The sequence below is a fragment of the Ambystoma mexicanum genome, chromosome 11, assembly GCF_040938575.1.
Source record: "Ambystoma mexicanum isolate Mex_15411 chromosome 11, UKY_AmexF1_1, whole genome shotgun sequence".
NCBI lineage: Eukaryota > Metazoa > Chordata > Amphibia > Caudata > Ambystomatidae > Ambystoma > Ambystoma mexicanum.
Window position 1 is genome coordinate 409,561,119 of NC_090934.1, and position 26,958 is coordinate 409,588,076.

General features: G+C 44.5%; 1 protein-coding gene across 4 annotated transcripts in view; it reads left to right on the top strand.

The window, feature by feature from the left end:
• Positions 1 to 26,958, top strand: part of ARHGAP1 (Rho GTPase activating protein 1) — a 902,391-nt gene that overhangs the window by 553,978 nt on the left and 321,455 nt on the right. For all 4 annotated transcript variants that reach the window (XM_069623207.1, XM_069623205.1, XM_069623208.1 and 1 more), the window contains one exon: positions 7,222 to 7,308. In XM_069623207.1, the coding sequence (XP_069479308.1) occupies positions 7,222 to 7,308 (87 nt within the window). The remainder of the gene's footprint in view (positions 1 to 7,221; positions 7,309 to 26,958) is intronic.

A 26,958-nucleotide genomic window follows, 5' to 3' on the forward strand; every position in this document is an offset into this window, starting at 1 on the left:
GGTGGGTGCCACCCTCTTTCAGGTCACTTTTGCTACCTTTGGCTACCACTCCCTCCCTTCTTACCAGCAGCCGCAGTTCTATTCGCGCTTTGGTTTGGACTCCTGGTTCTCTCCATCAGTTCCCCGGGCTCCAGTGTGGCCCAGCCTTCTGGCACTCTTCCAACTTCATGGGTCTGGAATTTTATTTTTCTAAAAAATCTACTTGTCCAAGGGTCCAAACATTCAAGAAATCTGCTTGCCCTATAAACCTATTTGTCGCAGCTTGTACAATGGAAAAGGCATGATTTAGCTGTTTGCCAGCCAACCTTTTCTGGTATATGCTTTTTAAGTGAAAAATTAACAGATGTACACATTAGTCTTGCAGGAATTGCTAGTGGGAATCGCAGAAGGATCCTCATTTAAAGTTGTTAGCTGAGAGCCTTGTGAGCAAAAAACGTTATGCTTTGTGTATTTGTAGAGTTCAGTTCGTGAGTGACTTTCTATGGCTGGATATTAGCTGGCAACCTGAAATGTTTACGCCTGGTTACTGCATACAAAAGTAACTCCATTCATTGCAGACAACCTGATATATAGGCAATTTTCTAAAAGGTTGTTAGTCTTTTTCCTTGAGAATGTGTTACTCTGAAAATATGAATGTATAGTGAGTTGTAGAATTCATCACTTCATTTAATTGCATGAAAATAATACATGATTGTTGCCTAAATACACCCATCTGGCGTCTTGTGAGCGTGTTCCCTGTGCTGCTCACAAGAGGCAGCACAGGAAATGCCACCCACAGAACACTGCACACAACAAAGAGGTGTGCAAAGGAGAGCCTAGAATGGACAGCAAGCCGGTAGACGGGAGCAAGGAGATCAGGAAACGAAAGGGCGGGTGGGGAACTGGTCACCAGGTCGGAATAGAGAGCAGTTTGTAGGGGTTGGGGTGGACAGGGTGCTACAAGAGTAGAGTGGCATAGGTGACTGCAATAGGTGGAACCCTTCTATGAGGAGCATATGCTGTCTGTTGGTTGCCCAGTAGAGGCAACTGTGAAATAAGAGAACATTAAAATAAGAGGACTTATTTCGAGCAACTCTTAGCAGGTGACAAAGACAGAAACAACAGACCTTCAGACACAGGCTCCGCCAACTGCACACATAATCTACACTCGCTAAATATGTGCACTTTCCCAACATGAAGCTACAAGATATGATTGACGATTCCCAGTCTACCTCCAGTTATGTGTTTTTGCTTGGAAATCTTCCAGTCCTGTCCCTCGTCTGCATGCTACACTAAACATACATGCACAGCTAACATTCAAGAGTTTTATGTACAAAATCCATACACACATAAATCTAGATTCTGTTACAACTTCATCAGAAACTGATCCTGCTGCAATCTAAGCTCAAAGCTACCCTCCAGCTTGAGTACTTGGAGACAAACCAAGTAAAGGCTTCCAGCCAAATGGTAATGTGGTGCAGACAGGTGGCAAAAATTAAAGTTGCTATCTACTAGCAAGCCATCAAAAAGTACTTTACCACTTCAATACTATTCATATGCGCAGCAAACCATTTTTTACTGCCGAAGAGTCAAATATTACCAGCCACTGGCTAGTAGTCATTTTTAACTCTGGTGCACATAATTTGCTGCAATCTGATTGGGAATGCAAATGCATATATGTTTGCACATGTGTTCGCTAACACCGGACAGGTCTTCAAAAAAATGTGGCCGTGTATGGTTACAACAAGCACCATCACTAACTTGTGACACCTGGAACATTTTGTCAAATGAGCATTGATAAATGAAGCAAATGTAATGTTAAACAGAGCGTGAATCACAAGTGCAAACAGTTGATCTGTTCAGTAGTTTGAACAGTATGGTCTCTTAGTGGACACCTGAGCAAATAACATGCACTGATATCACATTCTACATGTCCATTAGAGAGATTGGCTTTAAAAACTTGTCCCTGACTACATGCGACCTGTTTCGGGTGGTAGGATTGCCACACCCTAGATTCTTTATTCCTGTCATGCACGGATGCCGGCTCACATCGGAGCAACTCTCTGCCCATTTACTATCTTGGTTTGCAGCCTGTCTGCACGTTGCTTGGAACGTAGCGTTGATTTAGCACTGACATTTATTTGTAAATAATTGTATGCTCACACATTGAAGAACGTCTGTTTTTACAGAATGTCTGGCTGATTGCTTGGAACGTAGCGTTGATTTAGCACTGACATTTATTTGTAAATAATTGTATGCTCACACATTGAAGAACGTCTGTTTTTACAGAATGTCTGGCTGAGAAATAAGCACTCTCATGATTGTTTGTTCTATGTGGCTGTGTTAGTGTCTTGGAACTACATTTCCCAGACACCCTTCCATACAAAGTTGAAGTCCAGGTGCTTCAGTGCTAGCGCTTGAGCAGCAAGCCGGTTTTCGCCGGTCCTCACCGACCATTGCTGCTGCCGCCCTGATCTCTGCAGGATTTTGCCCTGCTACACCATGCAAGACTAACCATCTATATGGGTGAGTTCACATGCATGCTCTATAATGAGTAGCCTAGTTTACTCGTCCCACGCTTGCCACCCTTGATCTGTTTCTGTTTGAATATTGCAGTCTGAAGGATAACTGAGTTGAACGGTATACCGCCTAGTTTGTGCGTTCACCGCACTCTATACGAACTGCATTGTATCGTACTTCTCTCTCGACCTTAGGCCTGGTGCTTGTCGACCGGTTCGCTACTTCCTCAAGCAGAATGTGCCCTATAGCGCCCCCGGCCTGTACGGAAGGACGTACTCACAGGAAATCGAAGCAAACATAATCAACAACACACACGCTCATGGTCTGCGCATTAATAATGCACCTATTCTCGCCCTGTCCCTTTATCTTCTCAATACAAGACCCCTACTTAAAAATGGAGTTGAGGTGGCAGACTACTTGTCTGAATGTGGCCCTGACTTATTTGCACTTACTGAAACATGGCTAAATCCATCTTTACCAGCAATGCTACACTTTGTACACCCACAAATTGTGATCTTCCGTTCTGATCGCATACATTCTAAAGGAGGAGGGGTAGATCTAATGTGCAAAGAATATCTTGACTGTCATACCATCATGCATACCATCCCTGATGATTGTGAATCCTTATGGATCAAGATAAAAACCTCAGCAAACTAATCTCTAAATGTGCTGACCCTCTACAGACCCCCAAGAGATATGCCACACTTTGAGGAACGACTCTGTGCTGCTTGCACACATTACTAAATCTAAAAACCCATTGATTATTATGGGTGACTTCAACTTCAGCCAAGGACCCTTTGAACAAGCAGTGTTCCTTACTTACGGACTCCCTGATATCCTCAGGGCTCAGACAAAGGGTGGAGGGGGCCACACAAAGGTGGGCACACTCTTGACTGGCTGTTATCTCAAAACCTATCTGTATCCCACCTGCAGGTGCTGCCTTGTGCATCGTCCGATAATTTTTTGATTCACGTCATGCTAAATCTTCCTACAACTCGATGTCACTGCCACCAATTTTACAGCCCATCTATCATCCAGGCTGAAACCGCTTACCAGCTTCTCGGAGTCCTCGCATCTTGTGGAACATATCTCCACATCCATAAACGGGTTATTTCAAATCTGGCGCCATTGAAATGAAAAAACATCAAGCCTGAGGCACATTAGAACACATGGTTCTCCAAGAATATTCTATTATCTCCAGGCAGGCGAAGAGAGCACAAGAAAGAGCTTGGCGCAAAAACCCCAACCCAATCACTCTTTCACTGTACAAACAAGCAGTGAAGGAATTTAAAACTGTGATTATCTCCTCCAAATCCACCTATTAAAATAACAGGATCAATAACGCCCACTCCAACGTCGGCGAATTTTCAAGGATCCCCCCCCACTCCTCTAATCAATGAAGACCTTGTAAAGGACTCTGCCTGGTGCCAGGAAATCCATGATGGTTTCCTGGCCAACATCCCATCCCATAGGAAAACTATTAGTAACATTCAGACCCTTTCTAAGGAATACGATACTTGTAGGAACAGCCCTCAAGTGCCCATCACAGAAACTAATAAAGTTCCATGTTTTGATCTGGTGGTCCATTTTCTACTGGTGACAAGACTGGGGAGGTCACCCATTGTTCCAATCAAGCATCCCAGTGGGTATCCTAATTTCTCAGCTCCTGGACAGTCGGGGTCGCCGTTTCTCAAACATGCAGTGTCCCTCAGGGTTCATGCCTATCCTCCACCTTATTTAACATATACATCCGGCCTCTCTAGGACCTGTTTGACATCCTGGGTGTCTGTTATACAAATTATGCCGACGACTCATGTTCTCTTTGAGCTTAGTGGGAAGTACGAGCAAGACCTGAGTGCCATAAATAAAATGTACAACTCCATCCAGGCCTGGATGGCAGGTAACTCACTTGCATTGAATTGTAATACAACTGAGCTTCTGATGGCGGCATCCAGAGCTCGCTGTGGCAAACTAGCCCCAGCATATACTAATTTCTGCATTGCTGGCAAGATCATCCCGGTTTCGAAGAAAGTTAAGACCCTAGGGGTTGTCCTAGATGAGGAATTATCTATGAGACCACATGTTTCTTACATCCGATAGTACTGTGGCTTTATTACCAAGCAAATAAATTATATTCGCCCATTTCTCACTGCCAAAAACTGGGCACTGCTTGCTTCAGCACTAGTTAATTCGAGACTTGACTACTGCAATAGGCTCCTAGCGGGCACCACACGACTTAACATACAAGCCTTGCAGTTCGCTCAGAATAATGCATTTCTGGCCATTCAGGGCCTGCCGAAATGTGGGCGCATCTGGCATGCTAGGAGGGCACTTGATTGGTTGCCAATACAACACACGATCCCTCACAAGATCCTGACACTGTCCTTCAAATACCTGCCCTACATCGCGCATTGACAGAGTACAGCCCCTGGTAACTGGAAGGAACCTCCACCATTTCCCACATTTATTCAGCCCAGATATAAACTGGTGCGCTTTGGAGGGACCTCCTTTGATACCCAGGCCCGTTACAATGGAACTTACTTCCCAGTCATGTACGTCTTGCTGACAAATTACCACTCCAAGAAGGAAATAAAAACCTACCTGTTCAACCTTAACCCAGGCTGAACCAAATCTGTTCTGTTGACCTCCACTATCTCATTTCTAACACCTTTGCCCCTGTTTGTCTGTTTTGTTGTTCATGCACTCCGAGGCCCACGGGCGTGTGGCGCTTTATAAGAATTAAAATAAATAAATAAACCCATGATCCTCCTTGGCTCTGCTCCTCCTTGCCTTCACCAGCCGGCTCCAAAACAGCTCCTGTATTCTGTGTCCAGCTCCTACTCCAATAGATTCCAATCCGACACTCAAGACCTGACTTCTGCAGAGGGCAGCTTGGATGAAGGAACGTGCAAGAGAGCAAGTGCAGCAGTGCTGAGGCAGACCTGTCCTGGGCCCACATCTGTGGTGGCCTGGGTGATTTGTCGGTAACATAAGCAGAGTACAGCATGCTAGCCAGGGGCACTCAACGTGGGCAGTGCCCTGCAGCATGGATATGAGGGTCACGGGCAGGCCAGATCTCAAGCCGGTAAAACTGAAATACAGGAGGGTTGATTATGCAACCAGGTGAAGAATTGGGGGTCAGAGCGTTTGAGGCTGACAACAGCGGCCAGGGACAAAGATTGATTTCTTCACAAATAGTTTGCATAGCTAAGTTATGACATACGTTCTAGATGCGAGGTGATTCTGTTAAATTGCTCCTATATTTATAGTATGCGCATAGTGAAGTCGCTGATCTAAGATGTGTGGGTTACTTACCAAGCCAAAGTCCTCTCTTCGAATCCTGCCCGTTTGTGATTGGGTAGCTGGGGCAAATGAAGATGGTATCGTCAGACCGTGGTCTGATTTATGCCAGAGATTGGGTGCCTTAGATACTGCAATAGACCACACTGGCTTCCCAGGCCATCTTAGTATTGTACAAAAAAGGCTATTGGGATGACTAATATGAATTTTCAGATAAATATAAATGCCTTTTTCGAGCTAAACGGCTTCAGATATGTGATTTGCCCAACGTCAAAATGCTAATCCGCTGTTTATTTTGCAGGTGCCGGAGCAGGCCTCTGAGGGCTAGTATATCAGTTCCCCAGAAAATATAGAGCACTGATTGTGACCCACTCCTGGGCTACTCTGGTGTTACAGTAGTTGTAGGCATGCCAGAACTGAAAAAAGGTCTTCTTTGCTAAGGATGATTGCTTAAACATGGTGCCACCGTGCAGTCAAGCCCCTTCACTGGTGCTGTCCATGAAATATTTGGATAGGTTTGAATGTTCTCTAAAAAATAATTGGTAAAGACTGACTGAATTGTACCTATTGCCCTTTACGGCTTCAGATGCAATTTTATGTAGTCTTTCATCCCATCTCTGGTTCACCATTCAAATCTTCCCATGCTTAGCCTTGTTTAGGCTTTCCACTATAGTTATTATTTGGCATATTCTAGAGCAGTCTGTCAAGACATTTCCCGGCAGCATTGATTCTCTTTCATAACCACTTTTATGCAGATTAATTCTTGTTTAGAGTCAATCGCATGTCAGCTTTTGTTGATATGTGTCGGTATGAGTAAAGTGAAACCGCTACTACTCTTACCAATATTGGTATGACAGATGCCCAGGAAAAGATTGATGGTACATCATGCATTTTCACTCCGATTTGGTCTCAGAATTTGTATTACATGGGAGGATCAGGAAGGAGGCCTTTTTTTAATTTATTTTTTAAATCCCAATTAACTTAACCCATAGCTGTAGGAATTGTAATAAATATTGATAATAGCGTGTCCGACTTCCGCGTGACGGTTTCACTTTTTGGAGCGTTGGGAAATGGAAATGCATTTGCAATTAATTTAAATGTGAACAGAAGCTGTTATGCAAGCATTGGCATTAATGACATCTACACTGTAATTTAATAAGTGCATGCATCTATTGTGTGATTGTCCATAAGAACAATGATTCCATTAATGCATATTCAGCTGTACTTGTATACAGTAACATAGGGTTACGCTGTTTGGCACGGCGGAGCATGAGTGTCAACATGCTCTGCTTGCATCCACAGCCTTTCCTATACATCCTTGTCAAGTAGGTTCATTGTTCTCAAAGTCCTCCTAGATAAACCTCGTAAATCTGACACACTGTTGTGCATTCACTGATACAACTCCTTGTGCTTTTTGTCTAGATACAAGAAGAATATCAAGGCCCTATACATTGTGCACCCAACCATGTTCATCAAGACGCTGCTGATCCTTTTCAAACCACTCATCAGGTAAAACCTGTCCTGGGGCAACGGAGAATAAGGCAATTGCTTCCCCAATGTTAGGATGTCCCTTGTTATTAAAAATATTGAATTACCTTAGCACACTGTAACTTCTTATTAACTATAAAAATTGGCATAGCAAATACTTCCAATAGCTTTGCTTACTGGTGCAGGAGACAGCATTGAGGAGGATTTGCCTTTGGGTTGTGTTTTTGCAGACGCTTTCTTTTGTAGCTGCCCTTTTTTCTGTGTCCCCATTTTTTCATCTGTGAAATACTGTTTTTACTAATTAAATGTCAGGATGGATTTGTTTTGTTGGTGTGAAGGTCTTTGGAAGGCAAATCCTCCAGACGACGGCTGCTAAGAAAACTGTTTCCAAATGGATTGTGATTTGTATTGCCTTTGGCAGTAGTGTTAGCAGGAATCTTGTTCCAGAGAATCTTGGGACCAATTTATCTACAGTGAATCAGTCTACCGCATTATCTGATAGTATGCGTGTAGTTGATATAGCTGATGAACTCCCAAACTCTGTTTGTCCTTTCATTTTCCACCATCAAAATGCAGGTGTCCTTTTTAGTTTTCCACAATCATGAAATTCACAGTGAAAAAAACAGACCTGTCACTGCATGTAACACTACATTTGTAAAAGTGGTGGCGGTCATGTGCCGAATTCACCAGCTACATGCAACAGCATGTTTCGGGAATGGATAACCCCAGCTGTGTGCCAATAGTTAATCTATATTGTTGCCTTTCTAATTACCTGTGTGGAAATTAGATCACAGGGACAAATCTTTTTACGAAACTGAATTTGTTTGGGACTTTTTCAAATGCCACATTTTGAAACAAGAATTCGTTTTTAAGTTAGAGTATTGGTAAACTTTATTTTTGTCAGCCATATCGTGGCAAACTTTTTAAAATTTTACAGGTCAATTTATACGCACTGCTCAATCAATCATGTGTTGAAACTGGTAGAAAAACTACTTGTAAAATGGGATTGAGTCTCAAAGTCAAAATAATATCAGAATCAAGAATTCAGTTTCTTGTGGTAGTGTCAACCTTTTCAAATAAATGGTTTAATTCCCATTTTAAAAGTTACACAGCCAAATTCATAATTTGGTCAGTTGTATATGGTCTACCCGTTCTTCTGACACTAACAATCCGCCATCCCTACTTCAGAATGTTAGAGTTTTGTACGTTTGACTGTTTCATGAAATGAAGCATCTGCTTGTGTTTACCAATGCTTTTGCAACTGATGCATCCATTCACAGCGAAGATTGCAAAATGTATTCTCAGTTAATATAATTTGTTTCAAAATATGCAAACAGCATCAGTTGACAGTTCTTTCTTGTATCCTCAGATGGAAAAGGAGTGGATTACTAAACTTCTGCTTTTGGCCTCACTTTTGAGCCCTAAGTATTTTAGCAAACTTCTTTAATCCGTTTAGCCACCCAGACAGGGGTAGTTTTATTTTTTCCCCCAATTTTCCCCCGAAATGGTCTCCTCACCTAAACAGTGCGTTTTCAGTGCAGACTGATGACCACTTTGTGTTTTTACTTGGTTTCACTGCATTGTTGTCATTTTTAATGCAAGGTGCCTTTTGTCCTTTGTTAGAGGACACAATGTATGTCTAGTATCTTTAAGGCAGGAGAACTAAATCACTTGTTTCGTTGATCTTCAGTGAATTACCAGAAGAGTGACCATATGGGGGCACTCCACAGACCCCACAAAGGAGTCTCTGAATGGAATCCAGTTTCGGCTGGTTAAGGACCTCAACCTGTGTGTGCGTATGCCTGCCTTCCTGTTTTTTTGTATGCCTGCCTTCCTGTGTGTGTGTGTGTGTGTGTGTGTGTGTGTGTGTGTGTGTGTGTGTGTGTGTGTGTGTGTGTGTGTGTGTGTGTGTGTGTGTGTGTGTGTGTGTGTGTGTGTGTGTGTTTATATATGCCTGCTTGTCTTTTTCTGTGTGTATATGCATGTTGGCATCAGTACTTGTGCATCTGTGCGTATATGCGTGTGTCTTCATTCGTCGGCAGCATGAATGTATCTGTGCAGCATGCGTCTGTGCATGCATGAACCCCTGCGTGTGACTGTACATGCATGTCTTTGCCCGCATGCGCCTGTGTACACATATGCCTTTGTGCATGCCTCTGTGTCTGTAAATTTGAGTGCATCTATGTGTGCATCTGCGTGCATAGCCATGTCTGTGTTCACACATCAATGTATGTCTGCATCTGTGTGCTTGCATGTCTGTGTGCGACTATAGGTATGTGCACACCATTGAGTGTCTACTTTTCTATGTCTGCATGTATGCATGTAAGGGTGCATCTGTGCTTGCATGCGTCTGCATCTATGTGCTTGCGCGCATGTGTGCGTGCTGTGACAGGTCAGAAGGATGAGTCGGGCACACTCGGGACATGTTAACTTTCTTTCAATTAAATTATAAAGAAAGGTCTATCTCTCCCTATTGCTAGAGGGGTTTCCTTGCCGTAAAAGTAACTAAAGGTGCTAGTCTGTCATCAGAAAGTCCAATGAAAATGTCCTAAACCTAACTCTACCTGGTGCTGCCATTAATACAAACGCCTAAAGTCGGGCAAGAGAATGTCTCGTCTCCTGATCGTTGCCCTCCATTTGTGCCTTCTTGACTGCGGCTTTATCTCATGGTTTTTATCTTGGTATTAGCATACATGGTCAAAATATATTTGACCTTTTACTTTTGACTGCATTTCTCCGATCGTTGTTTGGTCGAAATTCGTCAAGTTTTATTAAATATGTATATGGGGTGTGGTAAGGGTTGTGGGGGGGGGGGGACTCCCCCGTTTCTTTTGCTTTTTTTTGTCAAAAATAAAAAGATTCTGTCAAAAGGTCAGATATATTCAACCAAGTAGATCCAAACCGACACTCTCTTGAAGTATCCTTCATGCGCTCTTGTAGCTCATCCCAACTGTTCATCATTTTAAAAATTCTTTTAAGTGTTATGCTTAGAACGATTCTCCTAAAGCTACTGTCTCACAGTATATACTCAGCGTTCACGTTTCTCACGTTCTTCAGATCCAATCTGTCTTAGGTTTTGATTTCGTCTGTTCGGAAATCCCTTCTCTCCCAGGTTTTCTCTACTGGTTTCTTTCTCTTGTATAATTCACTTGGCATTTTCAAATCATAATTCTTATCACACATGTATCTGGAGTGTCTTCCCCACTCTTCAACACTGAACTTCTGTTGTTGTATCCCCTCTTGCCAGGATATTCGTTTCCACTGTCCTGTGTTTCCCACTCAGCCTTGTTTGTCAAGCGCTTTATTTGTTCCTCACATATTGACTTATTTAGATTTACTGTTCGAATGTCGCCTTAGACTCTTTCATGCGTTCCTCTCTTGACAGTAGATTCCCCCGGTGGCCGACTGCATCCTTTGTTGACCCCTGTACCTTAGCGTGTCCAGGATGATGATGATGGTGGGCTCGCCACTCGTTCAGGTAACCTGCTTTGCGTTCTCGCTTCTCAGTCTCGGGTTTCTCCAATGTACCATTCAAAGTGCCTCTGTTGGCTGCTGTGGTCGAGGGACGCTGGCGGGTGGGAGCTGTCAATGCGGCCTGTGGCAAGGATCTCTGCGTTGTTAGAGGGTTGTCTGGCCATCTTCGGGATGGTCGTGGTCATGCCACCATATCGGTAAGGTTTTCTTTCCCGGTTGTCTGCTTCGCCGTGCCTTTGGCGTCTTGAGCTCTTCAATTTTCAAACTATTGCATGTTCCGTGGCTTCCTCCTGGTCTGCCTCTCCAAGGCGGGATTATGTCGGGGACCTTCCCCTGTGAACCATACTCCCTCTTCTCTTGTGATCCACTCGTCCCAGATACATACAGATCTCTTCTTAAAGAGATATTCTTAATGGAAGGCTGTCCGATAGATGCAGTTACGGTGGTTGATCCAGAGAGTTCCTTGTGGGAATGAGAGTCCTTGTCCCGTAAGGGGAGTCACTCCCAGTGAGGTCCCACTTGTCCAGACCCCTAGGGAGAGGGTCTTGTGGAGCGGGTTCACCCCCCTAACCTCAAAGGGGGTGGCTGCCCCCTGGAGAGAAGGGACAAATACTTTTGATTGTCACAGTACATTCTTGCTTCTGTCTGTAGGCGTACATCTGCTAGTAGGTATGCACATATGTCTATATCTTTATGCTGTGTGTGTATGTTCCTGTGTGTGTGTGTGTGTGTGTGTGTGTGTGTATGCACGGGTGCGTATGTCAGTTTATCTGTGAGCATGCTTCTGTATGTACGTCTGTGTGTGTATAGGGGTGTGTGCGCACACTCGTCTGGGTGCGCGTCTGTGCTTGTTTCCATGAAAATGGAGGTTGGTTGCCCGCCAAGTCTTTGTAATTTGCACAGAAAATGATTAGTTGGCTGGTATCACACCCTGCATCTGTTTGTGTGCATGCATCTATGTGTACATATGTCTGTGCCGTGCTCGTATATGCGTGCACATTTTGCACGCATCTGCATGCATACGTCGGCATTTCTGTGCTCAACTGTGTCTGTGCTCATATCTATACATCTGTATGTGTGAGTACTTCTATGTTCATGCGTGCATCTATGCGTGGCATTGTGCTATCTGTGCACGCGTGAATCTGTGCATGCGCGTCAGTGCATGTGTTTGTCTGTGTTTGAGTACACTTGCTTCTGTATGTGCATGAGACTAGCTGGCCATCAAATCTTTATAATTTTCACAGAAAAGGGTTAGATGGCTGGGATCCCTTGCCATGAGAGTGTGTATATAAATAGTGAGTGCCAGTCATTTCTTCAGTTGATTACTGGACCTAACCATGATGTAGCAGAGCAATCAGGATGACTCTGAGGAAGCTGTGCTGCTTACTGCGGATCTAAGGTGAAATGCAGTCTCTTTGACCAGACAAAACCTGTTGAAGGCGCGGTCTCCCCTTGAGCCATCTGTAACAATTCACTTTCACCAATGAAACTCCTGGAACAGAAGCTCTCTCGACACAGAAATGTAAGCCCCTCCGGTCGCCTGAAAACCCATGTGGTTGTGGTGGTGCTGCTCAAAGACATCTGCTGCTTCATGGGACTTCCTGGCTGAGACATTACATGCTGCTCCTCCCTGCATCCTCCCCTGAAGATCTTAGGCTTCACTGTAGCATCTGGTGGCCTGTTTTAAAGGATCAATGTTGTGCTTTCTTGCTTCTGCTGTCAAGCCCAGCTTTTTGTGTGCCAACCAATGTTATCCAGTGTGTTTTTGTCACTCGGACATCTTCCTGGCTCTGTTTGCCAGTACCAACCTCTTCACCTGCGACTCCGGGACCTCTTAAATTGGTCCAAACAGCATGGATCCCATTTCTAGGGTCTTCAGACCTTGACTGTATCATTGGTCTTGGCTTTGTAGGACTTTACCTGCAGTCCTGCTTGAAATGCCTGCCACTTGCCTGTGTCGATGATGCTCAGTACAATGGCACCTGCTCCACCTCTGCAACCTTCCATCTCCCGACCTTAGTCATCGAACCTGGGCCTAGAATTCAATTAGCGCAGTCCTAGCACCTGGCCAGCCCAAAGGTTGCCTTTAACAGCTTGCAAGAAAGTCTGGTAATCCTCATCTTAATTTTTATGATAACCACAAACTGCCTGCAGACTTTGTACCATTAAGGTCCATGCACAGGCTCTTGCAAACTTCGGGAAAGTCCTTGAATAGTGTACTTGGCTGTAAAATCAAACGTAATACTTAATGTTATGAGGGGAGTAGGGAGGGAAATATTAGGTAAAGGGGGGTGGTGGAGCCACTTACCTCATTCACGAGCGAGGGGAGATGGCTGCCAGCCCTGAGGGGACGCTCAAGGCGCCAGGATTTCCATCTCGTAATGTCTGTGTTCTGAGCCTCCCCATTGACTGGAAGGTTGCCACACCCTACTTGCCAGGTACTAATTTACGTTAAGGGTGTGCATTAAAGAGACTTCATTTTCAGTAAGGGTACCATTTGGCAAATCTTTTGAGTGCAGATGTATATGTTAACGGTATCTTTACTACCACCCATTTCCACTGCTAGGAGTGAAGCCAGACTGTTCCTTCACATTATCAGAACAAGATTCAGGACTTGAACTAAGGGTTGATCTTCCAAAGCTCTCATCAGAAGACTTTTAAAACCTCTCCTAACAAATACCTTTTGGGGAAGAGAGAGATGCACATACACATACACACACCACATACATTCTCCCTCCTCCCCCCCTCACAAACCCACCACCCGCATGCCACCAGAGAAGAATATGATCTTGTGTGTATTTTCTCTCTCTCTCTCTCTCTCTCTCTCTCTCTCTCTCTCTCTCTCTCTCTCTCTCTCTCTCTCTCTCTCTCTCTCACACTCACTCTCTCTCTCACTCTCTCTCACTCTCAGAGCTCTGATTACACTTTTGTCTCACGCTTTAGACTAGTACATTTCTGAACTCATTCCAGCAGCAAGTGTGATAAATCCTGCAGTCTCATCACTGATCCCCAGCCTAAAGTCTCCTCCGATGGGGACAGGGGAAGGCAGCCACTATCTGATCCTGATTCTGAGGGTGGATCACATAGGAGGAGATGGCTGTCAGGGGAGAGTGGTGACTACATAGGGAGAGAAGCGGTAGGATTCTCTTGGTTGTAAAGAAACCCCTTAATTCCATCGTTTTTGATGGCTTGCTGCTCTCAAAACCATCTGATTGTAAAACTCTGAAAACCACTTTGTTAAAACAGAACCCTATTTTGTCTCCATGTATATATGATGACCATAGAATATGTGAAAGATCTGATGATTTTGGTGATTGTATTTCAAACCCAGCTGTTCAACAATGTGATCCAAAATCATTTAAAACTTACTGGAACGTCAATTCACAGAAAGCTTGCAGTACTGTGACGAGGAGGAGACCTACAAAGTTCTTGTGGAGGAAATGAGACTTTGAAAACAATGTGCAGCCTACTTGTTATCAACCTGGTCAATCATTAAGGACATTTAAACCCCCAGATCATCTGTTGCAGATGGAACGACTAGGGGAACGTCCGGAACAAGACAAACTAAGAGCAGGAAGGCTGCAGAGTGCGCAGAGCGGCCAACATGACCAGTGGCAGAGGAAAGCCCACGGAGGGCCGTGAGGAGGAGGAGAGACGCCCGCCAGAAGCAGGTTGGCATCCCTCAACAACAGTGAAGAACAACTCCGGGAGAGAAAGACTGCGCAGCGGGTCTGGAAGTAGAGATGCTTTACTGTACAGCTGTGCGACGTTTGGTGGCAAAGGTCAGGATAGCCCCAAAGAGACTCTGACCAGAAGGGGAAGCTGGCTGCTCGAAAGTGCATCTCAGCCGACGCACAATGAAGTTGTGAGTCAGCCTAACATTGAATGGGGGCCCCCGGACGCACAAATATGCTAAAAGCATTTTTGGGAGTAAAGGTGAACATGGTGCAATTTTCCCAACATGAGATGTCAGTTGGGGAAAACCTGTGACTAGCATGGTCTAAGCCAAAATAGATTGCCACAAGAACGTGGTTAAATTTGGTGGAATTCTCCTGACACAAGGTCAGTTGAGGGAAACCTGAAACTAACTTTGCCAATGTAAGTAAGGCATGGTATCACAAGTATGACACTGAGACAAGACATACAATTCCAAAACCTTTATTAAAGTGTTTGGTTTGGAAAACCTCCTGCTTTGCCCTATAGCTATGGTGGGGGTGGTCTCTACCATCAAATAAAGAAAACAGTCCTATTCAGTCTCGGTCAAATCAAAAATGGCCCATACTAACAAAACCTTATGCCTGCCCGATCTCTTTTACAAAAAGTGTGTACAGGGGAATATGTATGCAAAGAAAAGTCAGTGTTCTAACATAAAGAATCAAGATGGCTGAGTCAGCTCTCCTCCCCACGTTTGGCAGCACAGTGTAAGGTGGCCCCTGTAGACAGGACAATACACTCTGGCTCAGGTTTTCAAACCAAAGGCAGTTCAAAACATGGATCGAGGCCTGCCTGGCCTTCCACGTTAAAGTCTCCAATTCCACCTTTCACAAGTTCATTAGCAGTTCAACAAAAAGTTCACAGGTCAACAAAGTGCACATAGGTCTCCCCCCCGTCGGGCTCGGACCATTCAATCACAGCACTTGTAGGGGTTCCATTCCTGAAGCTTAATTCACATTATTTTGGGGTTCCCTTGCCCTAATTTAGTCAGGCTCAGACCTTTTTCCGATGTCCAAGACATTCGAATGTGCAAGGTTTTTTACGATGAACCTCTGCAGGACCATGTCGACTTTCCCTTCAGCTCAGACACTTGGTTATTTGCCCAAGTGTCTCTTGGTCTGGGTAGTACACCACAGTCTGTCTTCCTTCGCGTCGCACCCACATGCGCGCAGCCTTCAATTGTTAATGTTAAAGGACATTTTTACAGCGCACTTTCACCACCGGAGTGGTCCCCTGGCGCTCTGGCGGCTCTGAAAGAGGAGGGGAGGTTGAGTTAGTCGGAGTAAGCAGGAAAAGTCCCAGAGAGCAGTGATGTGCTGTTGGCGGCCTCAGCCCGGTGGGTCCGTTGGCTGGGCCTGGGGTGTTTGCGGCCGGTAGTCATCGTGTACTGTTGTGCGAGTCTGTGTCTTTTGTTTTGTTGTTGCAATGTAGTGAGGTTTGTGCGGTTTGCTGTGCTGTAGGTTTGGTTGTGTTTGGTTTGGCGTTTGAGAGGTGTATGCAGTGGGGAAATTGTTAGTGGAGTTGGTTAGTTGGCATCTCTATACTGGATTGAAGTGCTGGCTTACCTAGTCTCCCCTGATTCGGCTCTGTCCTGATCTGAGTCTGTCTGACGTTCCGATGTTCCTTACTTCTCCGGCCTCTACCTCTATCCGGCTCGCTCATATCACACCCTGTCCTCCCCACATATTCCTGTGGTCAGTGCACCGGACGATGTCCGGAAGTCAGGTAGTGTGGTGAATTGCCAATATCTCGACCATTCCACAGCACTGTGGTATCTGGTGGTAGCTAAGCGGCGGGTGGAGATGTTAGGTGGGATTGGCTGGGGTGGTTGAACTCTGTCTCTGTGCGTGTCACCTGTGTTCCAGTCTAACCGGTGTCGCCCGTCCAGGAGCCGTAGGAGCTTCCTTGTCATTTCTGGGGTTGTCCTTTTCAGTTTAGTAATCCTTTTTCTCTTTTTGTTTCAGTTTGGGTCTGAGGTGTTGAAGAGCCAGGTTTTTAGTGATTTCCTAATTTTAGGTGATCTTCAGTGTTTATTTCTTTTGGGATGTGTTCCAGGTTTTTGCGGCTAGGCGGTAGAAGGAGGTGCCTCCAAGTTTTTTCTTAAGGTATGGTTTGAGTTCCAAGCAGACTTCGTTGGTTTGTAGATTTTCTTTTGAAGGAATTTTGCTCCTTGTCCGCTGATTGCCCTATGCGTTATGCACATTGTTTTGAAGGTGATGCGATGTTTTACTGGGAGCCAGTGTAGTGTGTTTAGGACAGGAGTGATATGGTCTATTCTGGATAGTTTGAGGAGTAGTCTTGCTGCTGCATTTTGGATCCGTTGTAGTTTCTACAGGAGGTATTCTGGTATTCCGAGGTAGAGGCTGTTTGCATAGTCGATTCTTGACATGATTAGGGCGATGATAGTGAGTGTTTTGTGCATGAAGGAGAGGAAAGGTAAAATTCTTCTTGCCGTGTGGAGGAGGAAGAAACATTTCTTCACTGTTGCATTTATTTGTGGTTCTAAGTTTAGGGTGTTGTCCACTCCCAGATTTTTTTACTACCTTAGATGGTGATGGTGTGTTTCCCATTTCCGTAGGCCTTGGGATGGTGATTTCGTTCTCTTGGTCTTTGGATACGATCATGATTTCTGTCTTTCCTGGGTTGATTTTCAGGTTGTTGGTATTCATCCAGTTGAAGACTTCTTTTAGACAATCGATCAGGGTTGAATGATCAGCATCAGTATCTTCGATTTTGTAGTTGATTTGAGTATCATCTGCGTAGTTGTAACATGTAATGTTGTATTTTTTGAAGATTTTGATGACCGCAGTCTGGTAGATGTTGAAATATAGTGGAGATAGTGAAGATCCTTGTGGCACTCCACAGTCGTTAACTTGTGGAGTGGATTTGAATGGTTTAATCCATATGGTTTCTGTTCTGTATGTTAGGAATGATTTGTTCCAGAGTAGTGCTGTGTCTGTTATGACTGTCTTCTAGTCTTTTGGTCAGGGTGTCGTGGCTAACTGTGTCAAATGCTGCAGAGAGGTCGAGTAGAATAAGGGCTGAAGTAGTGTTTGAGTCTGCGTTAGTTTTGAGTTCGTCCCAGATGGATAGTAGTGCTGTTTCCGTTCCTCTTGCTGGTCTGAAACCGACTTGAGCTTGGTCTAGCAGGTGGTGCTTTTCTACGTGTTCTTGGGTTATTTTATATACGTACGTTTCTAGAAGTTTTGCCGGGTAGGGGATGTTAGAGATTGGCCTGTAGTTGGAGAGGTCTTCTACGTCGCCATTTGTGTTTTTTAGGAGTGGCTTGATGTATGCTGTTTTGAAGATCCTCCGAACAGTCCCTGTTGCTAGTGATAGATTTAGAAGGTTTCTGTAGTGTTTTGCTTGTGTTCCTTGCGCGAGGATTGACTTGTAGATGTCTGGGGGACATGGGTCCATGGGTGATCCAGCTTTCTTGCTTTTTTTTTTACCAGCATTGCCAATGCCTCTGCTGATATTTCAGGAAAGCTTTTGAGGTTGTGCTGTGGTTCCGTGTTCGGTTCGTTAGGTTGTATGTTGTGGTTGGTTGGTCTCTTTTGTATGGATTGTCGGTTGTCATTGATTTTATTTATTTTTTTAACCGGTTTGCCAGGTCGTTGCATAGTTTTTCTGAGGGGGTTGGGGTGTTATCGCAGCCAGGTGGGTTTCTCATTTCGTTAATGATGCTAAACATTTCTTTTTGTGTGTTGGTGACATTGGTGATTCTGTCATCGTAATGTCTTCTCTTCGCCTTTTGAATTTCCTTCTTGTATGCGCGGATTTGTTTCTGGAACAGTGTTTTTTTTTTGGGGGTTGTATTCTTTCCTCCATTCCAGTTCCATTTTTTTGTTTTCATTTTTCATGGTGTTTAATAGTGGGGTGAACCATTTTGCCATTGCTCTTTTTTTTGATGGGGTGAATGGTTTTTCTGGTGCGATCTTGTCTATTGTATCTGCGATCCAATTGTGTAGTATCTCCTCTTTCCCGTCTAGGTCAGCTAGCTCTAGTTCTGTAGTTGAGGGTTTGGTTAATTCCAGTTGTTCAAATAGGTTGCTTTCTTGGACGTTTTTCCAGTTTCTTTTTGTAGTGGTTGAGAGTTTCGGGGGTTGGATGCAGACAGGGTGATCATGAATGGGATGATGAGATGGTCGCTCCACAGTATTTGTATTGGCGGTGCCGTGGTGATGAGTTTTTCGTTGGCAAAAATTGCGTCGAGGGTGTGTCCTGCCAAGTGAGTTGCCCCTTTGACTAGTTGTCGTAGTTTCATGGTGGTGAGTTGTTCCATCAGTAGGTTTTGGGATTTTAATCTTTCTTTAACACACAGTGGCCTTTCATGTCACTCGCCAACTCACCGGCTGTGTGCCTTCTTTTCTTGTCTTTGCCGTTTTGATTCAAGAGTCAAGGTTAATACCACAGGCTTGGCCTCCCCTCCCCAACTCTGTTGTTTACCCGGGAGGGTCATCGGCACCCTTGAAACACAATGCAGTCTGCTTGTCTGGGATTTGGCACTCTCTACGTATCTTTTACGGCTCTTCGGAGGCAACAACCTCCTGCATGGATCTCCTGGGTTTTTCTACCCTTTGCTCTCGTCCCTCTCTCGGTCGCTGTGCTCCAGTGGGTTCGCCTTCGCCCCGGATGTTCTTCTCCTTCTCGTGTTCCATCTTACGCAGGGTGTTTCTCTATGTTCTGCCTTTTATCTGTGTGGGGAGAGTTAATGGTTATCAGATCTACAGGATTAAAGTCAAGTGCCTGACTCAATTAGCGGGACATGTCCAATAAGATATGCGGGTGTGAGTCTGACTTTGTAGGGAAGTGGGTCGGGGGGGCGTTGAAGTCTCAAGATATCCCACCTGGTAGGATGGGGCATGGGTATGGGAAAGGGGGGGGGAATACTGCGTCTCACCATCGGTTGCCTTACCCCCATCCCCGTAGAACCCTCGCCCATGTGTTCCTCCCACAGTGGTCCACCCCCAGGAACTGGATCCAAAAAGCGATGGCCGTTTCCTGGCCACCTGGATGACAAGTCTTAGAGGACTAGCGGGTAAAAACCCTTTGGTTTCTTGCACAAAAAAGATTGTAAAAGAAATGAAGGCAAGATTTGTAAAAAATTCTCCTGACATGAGATATCAGTTTGGGTAAATCTGGTACAAGCTTGGCCAAGAGACATTATAAAAGAGGTTGACAGAATGGGCTTGAACAAACCGTCATATACGTGGTGCCAGTATGAGGGAGATTGCAAGTGCTAACTGAAGTCAACAAGGGTTGTGCCACTGAAGAGGTGCAATTGTTTGAATACCTAAGAAGAGAATAAATGTTGTAGAGAAGCCTGATAAAGGGTATCGGGTAGTGAAACCTTTTTGTAAGGAGATAACTAGCCAGGTAGTACACCAGGGGATCTAAGTGAACCAAAACATGGATATTCCTGGCAGGAGAGTAAACCAGGATATCAAGTGTTTTCAATTGAAGTTGAGAGATTTCCTGGCAGGAGTGTGTACCAGGAAACATACGTTGATTTTGGTGACTCCTGGGTTTTTCTACCCTTTGCTCTCGTCCCTCTCTCGGTCGCTGTGCTCCAGTGGATTCGCCTTCGCCCCGGATGTTCTTCTCCTTCTCGTGTTCCATCTTACTCAGGGTGTTTCTCTATGTTCTGCCTTTTATCTGTGTGGGGAGAGCTAATGGTTATCAGATCTACAGGATTAAAGTCAAGTGCCTGACTCAATTAGCGGGACATGTCCAATAAGATATGCGGGTGTGAGTCTGACTTTGTAGGGAAGGGGGTCGGGGGGGGCGTTGAAGTCTCAAGATATCCCACCTGGTAGGATGGGGCATGGGTATGGGAAAGGGGGGGAATACTGCGTCTCACCATCGGTTGCCTTACCCCCATTCCCATAGAACCCTCACCCATGTGTTCCTCCCACAGTGGTCCACCCCCAGGAACTGGATCCAAAAAGCGATGGCCGTTTCCTGGCCACCTGGATGACAAGTCTTAGAGGACTAGCGGGTAAAACACCCCTTGGTTTCTTGCACAAAAAAGATTGTAAAAGAAATGAAGGCAAGATTTGTAAAAAATTCTCCTGACATGAGATATCAGTTTGGGTAAATCTGGTACAAGCTTGGCCAAGAGACATTATAAAAGAGGTTGACAGAATGGGCTTGAACAAACCGTCATATACGTGGTGCCAGTATGAGGGAGATTGCAAGTGCTAACTGAAGTCAACAAGGGTTGTGCCACTGAAGAGGTGCAATTGTTTGAATACCTAAGAAGAGAATAAATGTTGTAGAGAAGCCTGATAAAGGGTATCGGGTAGTGAAACCTTTTTGTAAGGAGATAACTAGCCAGGTAGTACACCAGGGGATCTAAGTGAACCAAAACATGGATATTCCTGGCAGGAGAGTAAACCAGGATATCAAGAGTTTTCAATTGAAGTTGAGAGATTTCCTGGCAGGAGTGTGTACCAGGAAACATACGTTGATTTTGGTGACATGGTCATATTGAGTTCTTCTGTCATTTGAACATTTTGTAAACCAGAGGTGTTGAAAAGGCATGCTTTTTGGCATACTTAAAGAATAGTTCCGGGACTTTTTTTTTATTGTTCCTACGGTTCGGCCATGTGTTTTTAAAGCATAACTCGGTAGATCGTAGAAAACTTTCCTATGGACCTTACCCGACTTTTCGTCCATTAACGCACTCGAAATCAGCTGCCATTTTCTGATAATCCTATCATTTCCCCCCATCGCCCTGGCTCACCTGCTTTTGCGGCACTAAATCAAATCCCCCGCCCCTGAAACAGACTTTATCAAAACATTCATATTCCCCGCCTCTATCCGTGACGTGACTGAGCTGCGTAGGCAAACGCGCCCAGGCGTCTTCTACGCGACTCCACACAGAACCAGGAAATCAACACAGATGAGCTCACACAACACAGCGCGCCACAATTGGGAATATGAAACTGTACTTTTAAATTAAACCGCAAGATTGTAAATTTGGTAAAGTACATTTATTTGACATCAAATGTTTTGAGAATATTCAGCGATTTGCATTTTTATTTGCTCACGTTCCAAAAAGTTCGTTTTGAGGCACGTGATGTTCCTTTGCTGTACACAGGGTCTTAGATCATCTCACAATACAGCGCCACAATTCGGAATATGAAACTGTGGTTTAAAAGCAAACGGCAAGATTGTACATTTGGCAAAGTACATTTAGTTGACATCAAATGTTTTGAGAATATTCAGCGATTTGCATTTTTATTTGCTCTCGATCCAAAATAGTTCGTCTTGAGGCAAGCGATGTTCGTGTGCAGTATACAGGGTGTTGGTTTACGATAAAATAAGCTCTTCGGTCGCACTGATAATAGCATGGCTGTTCCAACAACGAGGCACTAGGCTACCACAACGGTCTGTATGTTGCATCTAGCCGTTAGTACCGCGTAAGGACATACTTGTACTTGGCGATCGTCCCATAAAATGGTCAGGGTGGTAACGTTGTTCACGCGGAGAAGCAACTGGCGGTTAAAAAACCCATCCGCCGGTGTCTGGTACTCGTGACACATGCAATAATGGATGATGTACCTGTTTGAAAAACATAAAAAATAAAATTAGTCTCACCATCAGATCTTTATTAAAATTATTCATTTTATATATTAGGTCGGGAAATTATTTCATAGCTAGGACAGTGCAACTGGGTATTATACGTCAAGGGGGGGCTGTAGGATACTGAGACAGTCCCCCAGGGCGATGGGGGGAAATGATAGGATTATCAGAAAATGGCGGCTGATTTCGAGTGCGTTAATGGACGAAAAGTCGGGTAAGGTCCATAGGAAAGTTTTCTACGATCTACCGAGTTATGCTTAAAAACACATGGCCGAACCGTAGGAACAATAAAAAAAAAAGTCCCAGAACTATCCTTTAATCACTGTTATAAAAAAGACATTTGTTTTGCCATTCTGAAAAGTTGTTTTGCCATTCTGAAAAGTAGTAAAGACTTTCTTTGCCTGAACCCAACCAGCATTGTGAAAGGAACATTTATTTTATCGTCCTGAGGAAAGTATTAGGTGAAAGACATTTGCAATGCCTTTAAGAGACTGCCTTGATAAAAAAACATTGTGAATAATTTACCTGAAGTAATCCAGGGGAAGGGAGACAACCCTGTATACAAGAAGTGTGCTTGTTTAACTTGCATGTTTGAGTTGTTGCACTTTTCTATCAAGTTGAACTTTGAAACATTTACCTTGCACTGTTTGTTTGCATATGATAATGTGAGGGTCAGATTAAAGTCCTGCTTCAGTTTTAGTTTCATAGGAAGGGATATGCACGTTGGGATAGGGAAAGTTAGGTCTCCATACAAACCCCTTTATTTTAATAAAACGGATAATGTTGAGAATGATACCTCTGTCCGCCTCTCATTACTGACCCCTCACACAATTCACAGAACTATTGTGAGTTGGGAAGCAGAGAAACAACCCAGCGGGTCTGTTCTTTATCCCACGCAGGCTCTGCATGTTGCACAGGATACACGTGTAAAATCTGGCACTGTTGGCCACTGTAGCGAGAACACTACTTGCATGTAATGACCTTTTCTGGAACTTTCCCCTGCAAGACTGTGCCTATCTGGAAACTACACAGAAGGAGACCCCTTAGTGCAAGTCAGAGTAGTGTAGCCTGTGGCCCTAAGGGGCCTGGTTAGTTGGGCTACATGCTGGCCTTCTAAGAGAACACACACAAAAGAAAGACACAGACACCAGACACCCTTTGTAAAAATAGTAATTTGTAGTGAGTGTTTATATGTTCTGTGTGTGTGTTTTGGAAGAATCCATCCATTCCAACATGGGGCTGGATGGAATGTTAAAAGTAAAGGACGAAACAATAGAAAATGACTCCTCTGCCAAGATTGGGCTGGGCATGGGAAGAAAAGAATCCAGAGGGATTTAAAAAAAATAAGAACAGTTGAAGAAAGGACAGTTGGACAAGGGGAGAACAAGAGAGACACTTAGGGTGGGGAGGTTGCTGCCTCGAGTGGCCCCGTGTAGCCTTATTCCTCTGAAAAGCGCCCAGGGGTGCAGCCTTCTCCAGAGACTGAGCAGGGGGGCCAAACGGCTATGTCAGGGGCAGCTTGGCCACGCCTGGCACGTGGCGCCAGCCGACCCATCCAGGAGCTAGATCTGACTGGCCCCAGAGACATTTGAGGCCCGGGCGGCATGGCAGTGGCTACTTGGGCCTGTTAAGAACAGCCCGGCCAGGACAGCTTGTGGGGGAGTGGGGAGGCCGCGACTGGGCTGGCGAGCCGTGGCCACAAATGCCTGCCTCGTGGGCAGTGAGGCGAGCCTGTTAACAAAAGAAAAAAGTCCCAGGAGAAGAGGAGGCAGTAGTGAAGCCCTGGGTCACTCAGTTGAGTGGCCCGGGTGAAGAAACCTCTGGGCTTCCCAGCGGATCGGCCCAGGTGAAGATGCTGCCCACCTTCTACATTGCTACAACACATTACTGAGGGGTGGAGGGGGCAGGCCTGGAGGAGGCCTCAGCGCACAGCAGTGTCCCCATAGCAACGGGGATGCCGACAGATGCAGAAATGGGTGCCTAGTCGCAGCAGTAATGTTGGGTGGGCCCCCTGGCCAACAGGCCCAACCTAAAATGATATATAAACCGCAGGTCGTGGTGGTGATGTCGGGTGCGGCTCCCCTGCCAATGGGGCCCACGCAGGGTAATTTAAACACTGCGGATGTGCAGCGGGGACTGCCCAGAACACTTTCAAGAACCTGCTGTGTGGTGAATGTGGTGGCCCCAAGTGGTGGAGGTGTTCGCATTGGAGGACAAGGGGCCAGGGCCCCATTACAGATCAGCAGGCCCAGCATCATCAGAGAACAGCTCCTCAGCCTGCCACCAGCACTTCACTGCCCTTCACCCAAGTCAGCGCCACAAGGACAGATGTGCAAGGTACTGTGTAGGGGTGATTCACTGCAGCAGTCACCCCATTGTCATTTTATGTTTTATGTTGTATTTATGTTGTGAGTCTATGTATAAACGTATGAGTAGTTATGTGTAAATGTGATTAATGCTATGTAGGGTAACTGTTAAGTAGGGATAGATAGGATATTATGTAGATGGCCATTGTTGTTAATTGGGTGTAGAGGGGAGTTACCCGGGCGTGAGGTAGAGGGATAAGTTGGTGGCCCTGCCCGAGGCCGCCTTGCAAGACGGAACCACCCACAGAGGCCATCCTCTGGCCTCACTCTCCATGTGGGTGGTACTTGAGTTTAGGAAGGGGATTGGTTGCGGCAAGCTGATCCTTAGGGTCCCTGAGACCCCTTCAAGGAAGGGTGAGCTGACGTAGCCGGTCCCTGCTTAATTGGAGCTCATAACAGGGGAATCCTAGGGTCTAGGTTTCAAGAATAAGGGTGTGTTTAATAAAGAGGGGCTTCGTTGGAGTCTCTATAAAAAAAACTCACCGCTCGTGACTGTGTCCGTTAGTCATCCAAGAACTTGGGGTTTAGCCAATCTCCTGTTTTCATTATTTTTATTTTAGCAGGTGCAGCACCCCACCCTAACCAGCTGGGTGGGGGTGGGGGTGGTGATGGTCTCTGTTCCGAGGAGGGGAAGAGTACACCCTTGCACCGACCAGTGCCAGAAAACCAGGGGCTACAGTAGGATTTGGTCAACATTTCCGTATTTTATCTAGTTATTTATTTTTCATTTTAAGTGGTACCTGCTGCCAGATGGCCTCCAGAGAGCCCTGATGAAAGGCGGCAAATATGATGCGGGGAGGGGGAATGCAAAAGTGCACTAATCAAAACTGCAATAGTGCACTGATTAAAGACTGTCCCTGGATTAGTAGGGAAACAATAGACTGAGGCACCAGACTACTCTGAAAGGTGGGTGAAATTAATGGTAGTTTGAGGAGATTAGCTGCTGGGTTCCAGGCCATATGGAATGCGGCCTTCCTGCGTGGTCCTGTACCTCGCCACTACTTTAAACTTCTGTTATACCCCTTCACAACTTTTCTTTTTACATTTAATATATATCCCTTCACCCATGTGTTATCTTCGAGTAAGGGCAGGCATTCAGCTTTTTAGCATAGGCCATTATTTTGACAAGACTGACCAGCACTGGGTTTTCTTTAGTTTATGGTTGAGATTACTCCCATTTTAGTATTAGGGCAAGCTAGGAGTTCTCCCAACCCCCCATTCAAAATGGATAAATAAAGGTTTTGAAACGTGCAATATTGTGTCAGTGTCTGCTTGTGGCACCACACCTCCCTTACAATACCAATTCATGTACTCATTGACGTCAACCCATTATGTACACGATCACGCATTAAATATAACGTGGTCATTCTTACTACTTCTTGACATACATTGGCTCTAAATACTAATTACGTATTGAGTTTGATCAGTGTTATTTTCAAAAATATATTTTGATGTTCTTGCGTCACTTACTGATCTTCTGACATCATCCCGTTATTTACCTTATCACGTACTACATATAACAGTGCCATTATCTGGCATTCTAACTCTCTGCCACTACATTGTTATTTTAAACCCTCCTAGGGGCATTGGCTACAGTCCTTTTTGGTAAGTTGCATTCTTCCCAATTGATTCAAATGTTTATCCCTGTGAATCTTAATTGTTGATTTTGAGGGCTATAAAGATTGTTTCTCTATATTACATACACATCTTTAACATGTAATATATCGATTTACATGCATCTTCTGTAGGACTGCACCATTTTCACAAGTAATCATTTCTTTGAAACCTTACGGCTATTTGATCTATTTTGATCTTACACAATTGGTGATACCTTTCTGTATATCTTATACAGAGAAAAGAACATATGTTCAGTACTTTCGAGATTGAAAGGTATTTTCAACAGTGAATTAATTTAATATTTCATACGAGCCCATTTTTTGGATCTGTAATACTGGTTACATGTATATGTATAACATTGAGGGAAACTTGCATTATCTTTGTACCTGATATTTAACAGATTTTGAGAAAATGCTCCCAATGGAAAGAATTTACTTGTCCTGAAACCCGTTGAGCAATGCAGTTTGCTAAACAATGGATCTAACTGTTCTTTTTGAAACATTACAATGTTATGCTAAACAAACCTTTTTATACTTGTATTAAAATTCTTCTGCTTAAGAACATTGTTCCATAACTTTTACAATATACTGAATTTTAATATTGTGAACAACTCACAAATTGATAAAGCTCTAACTCTTGACTCTTCTCAGTCTATTGCTGTTCAGGGGATGGGGGTGTCCTTAACCATAGGATACTTGACCTCAGCCAAAACTGCCACAATTATCAAGTATATTTCAAGTAGTATTGGCTTACAACTATGATTATACAATGCTGGATTAGGAGTTTTTTAAAAAATATTTAATTCATTTGTATTGGATAATAAAATCATCTTTTCAAATTATTTAAACATATCATCATAAAAACAACAATTTACACATTTTTTGTCATCACAAATTAAACATTTAGACCT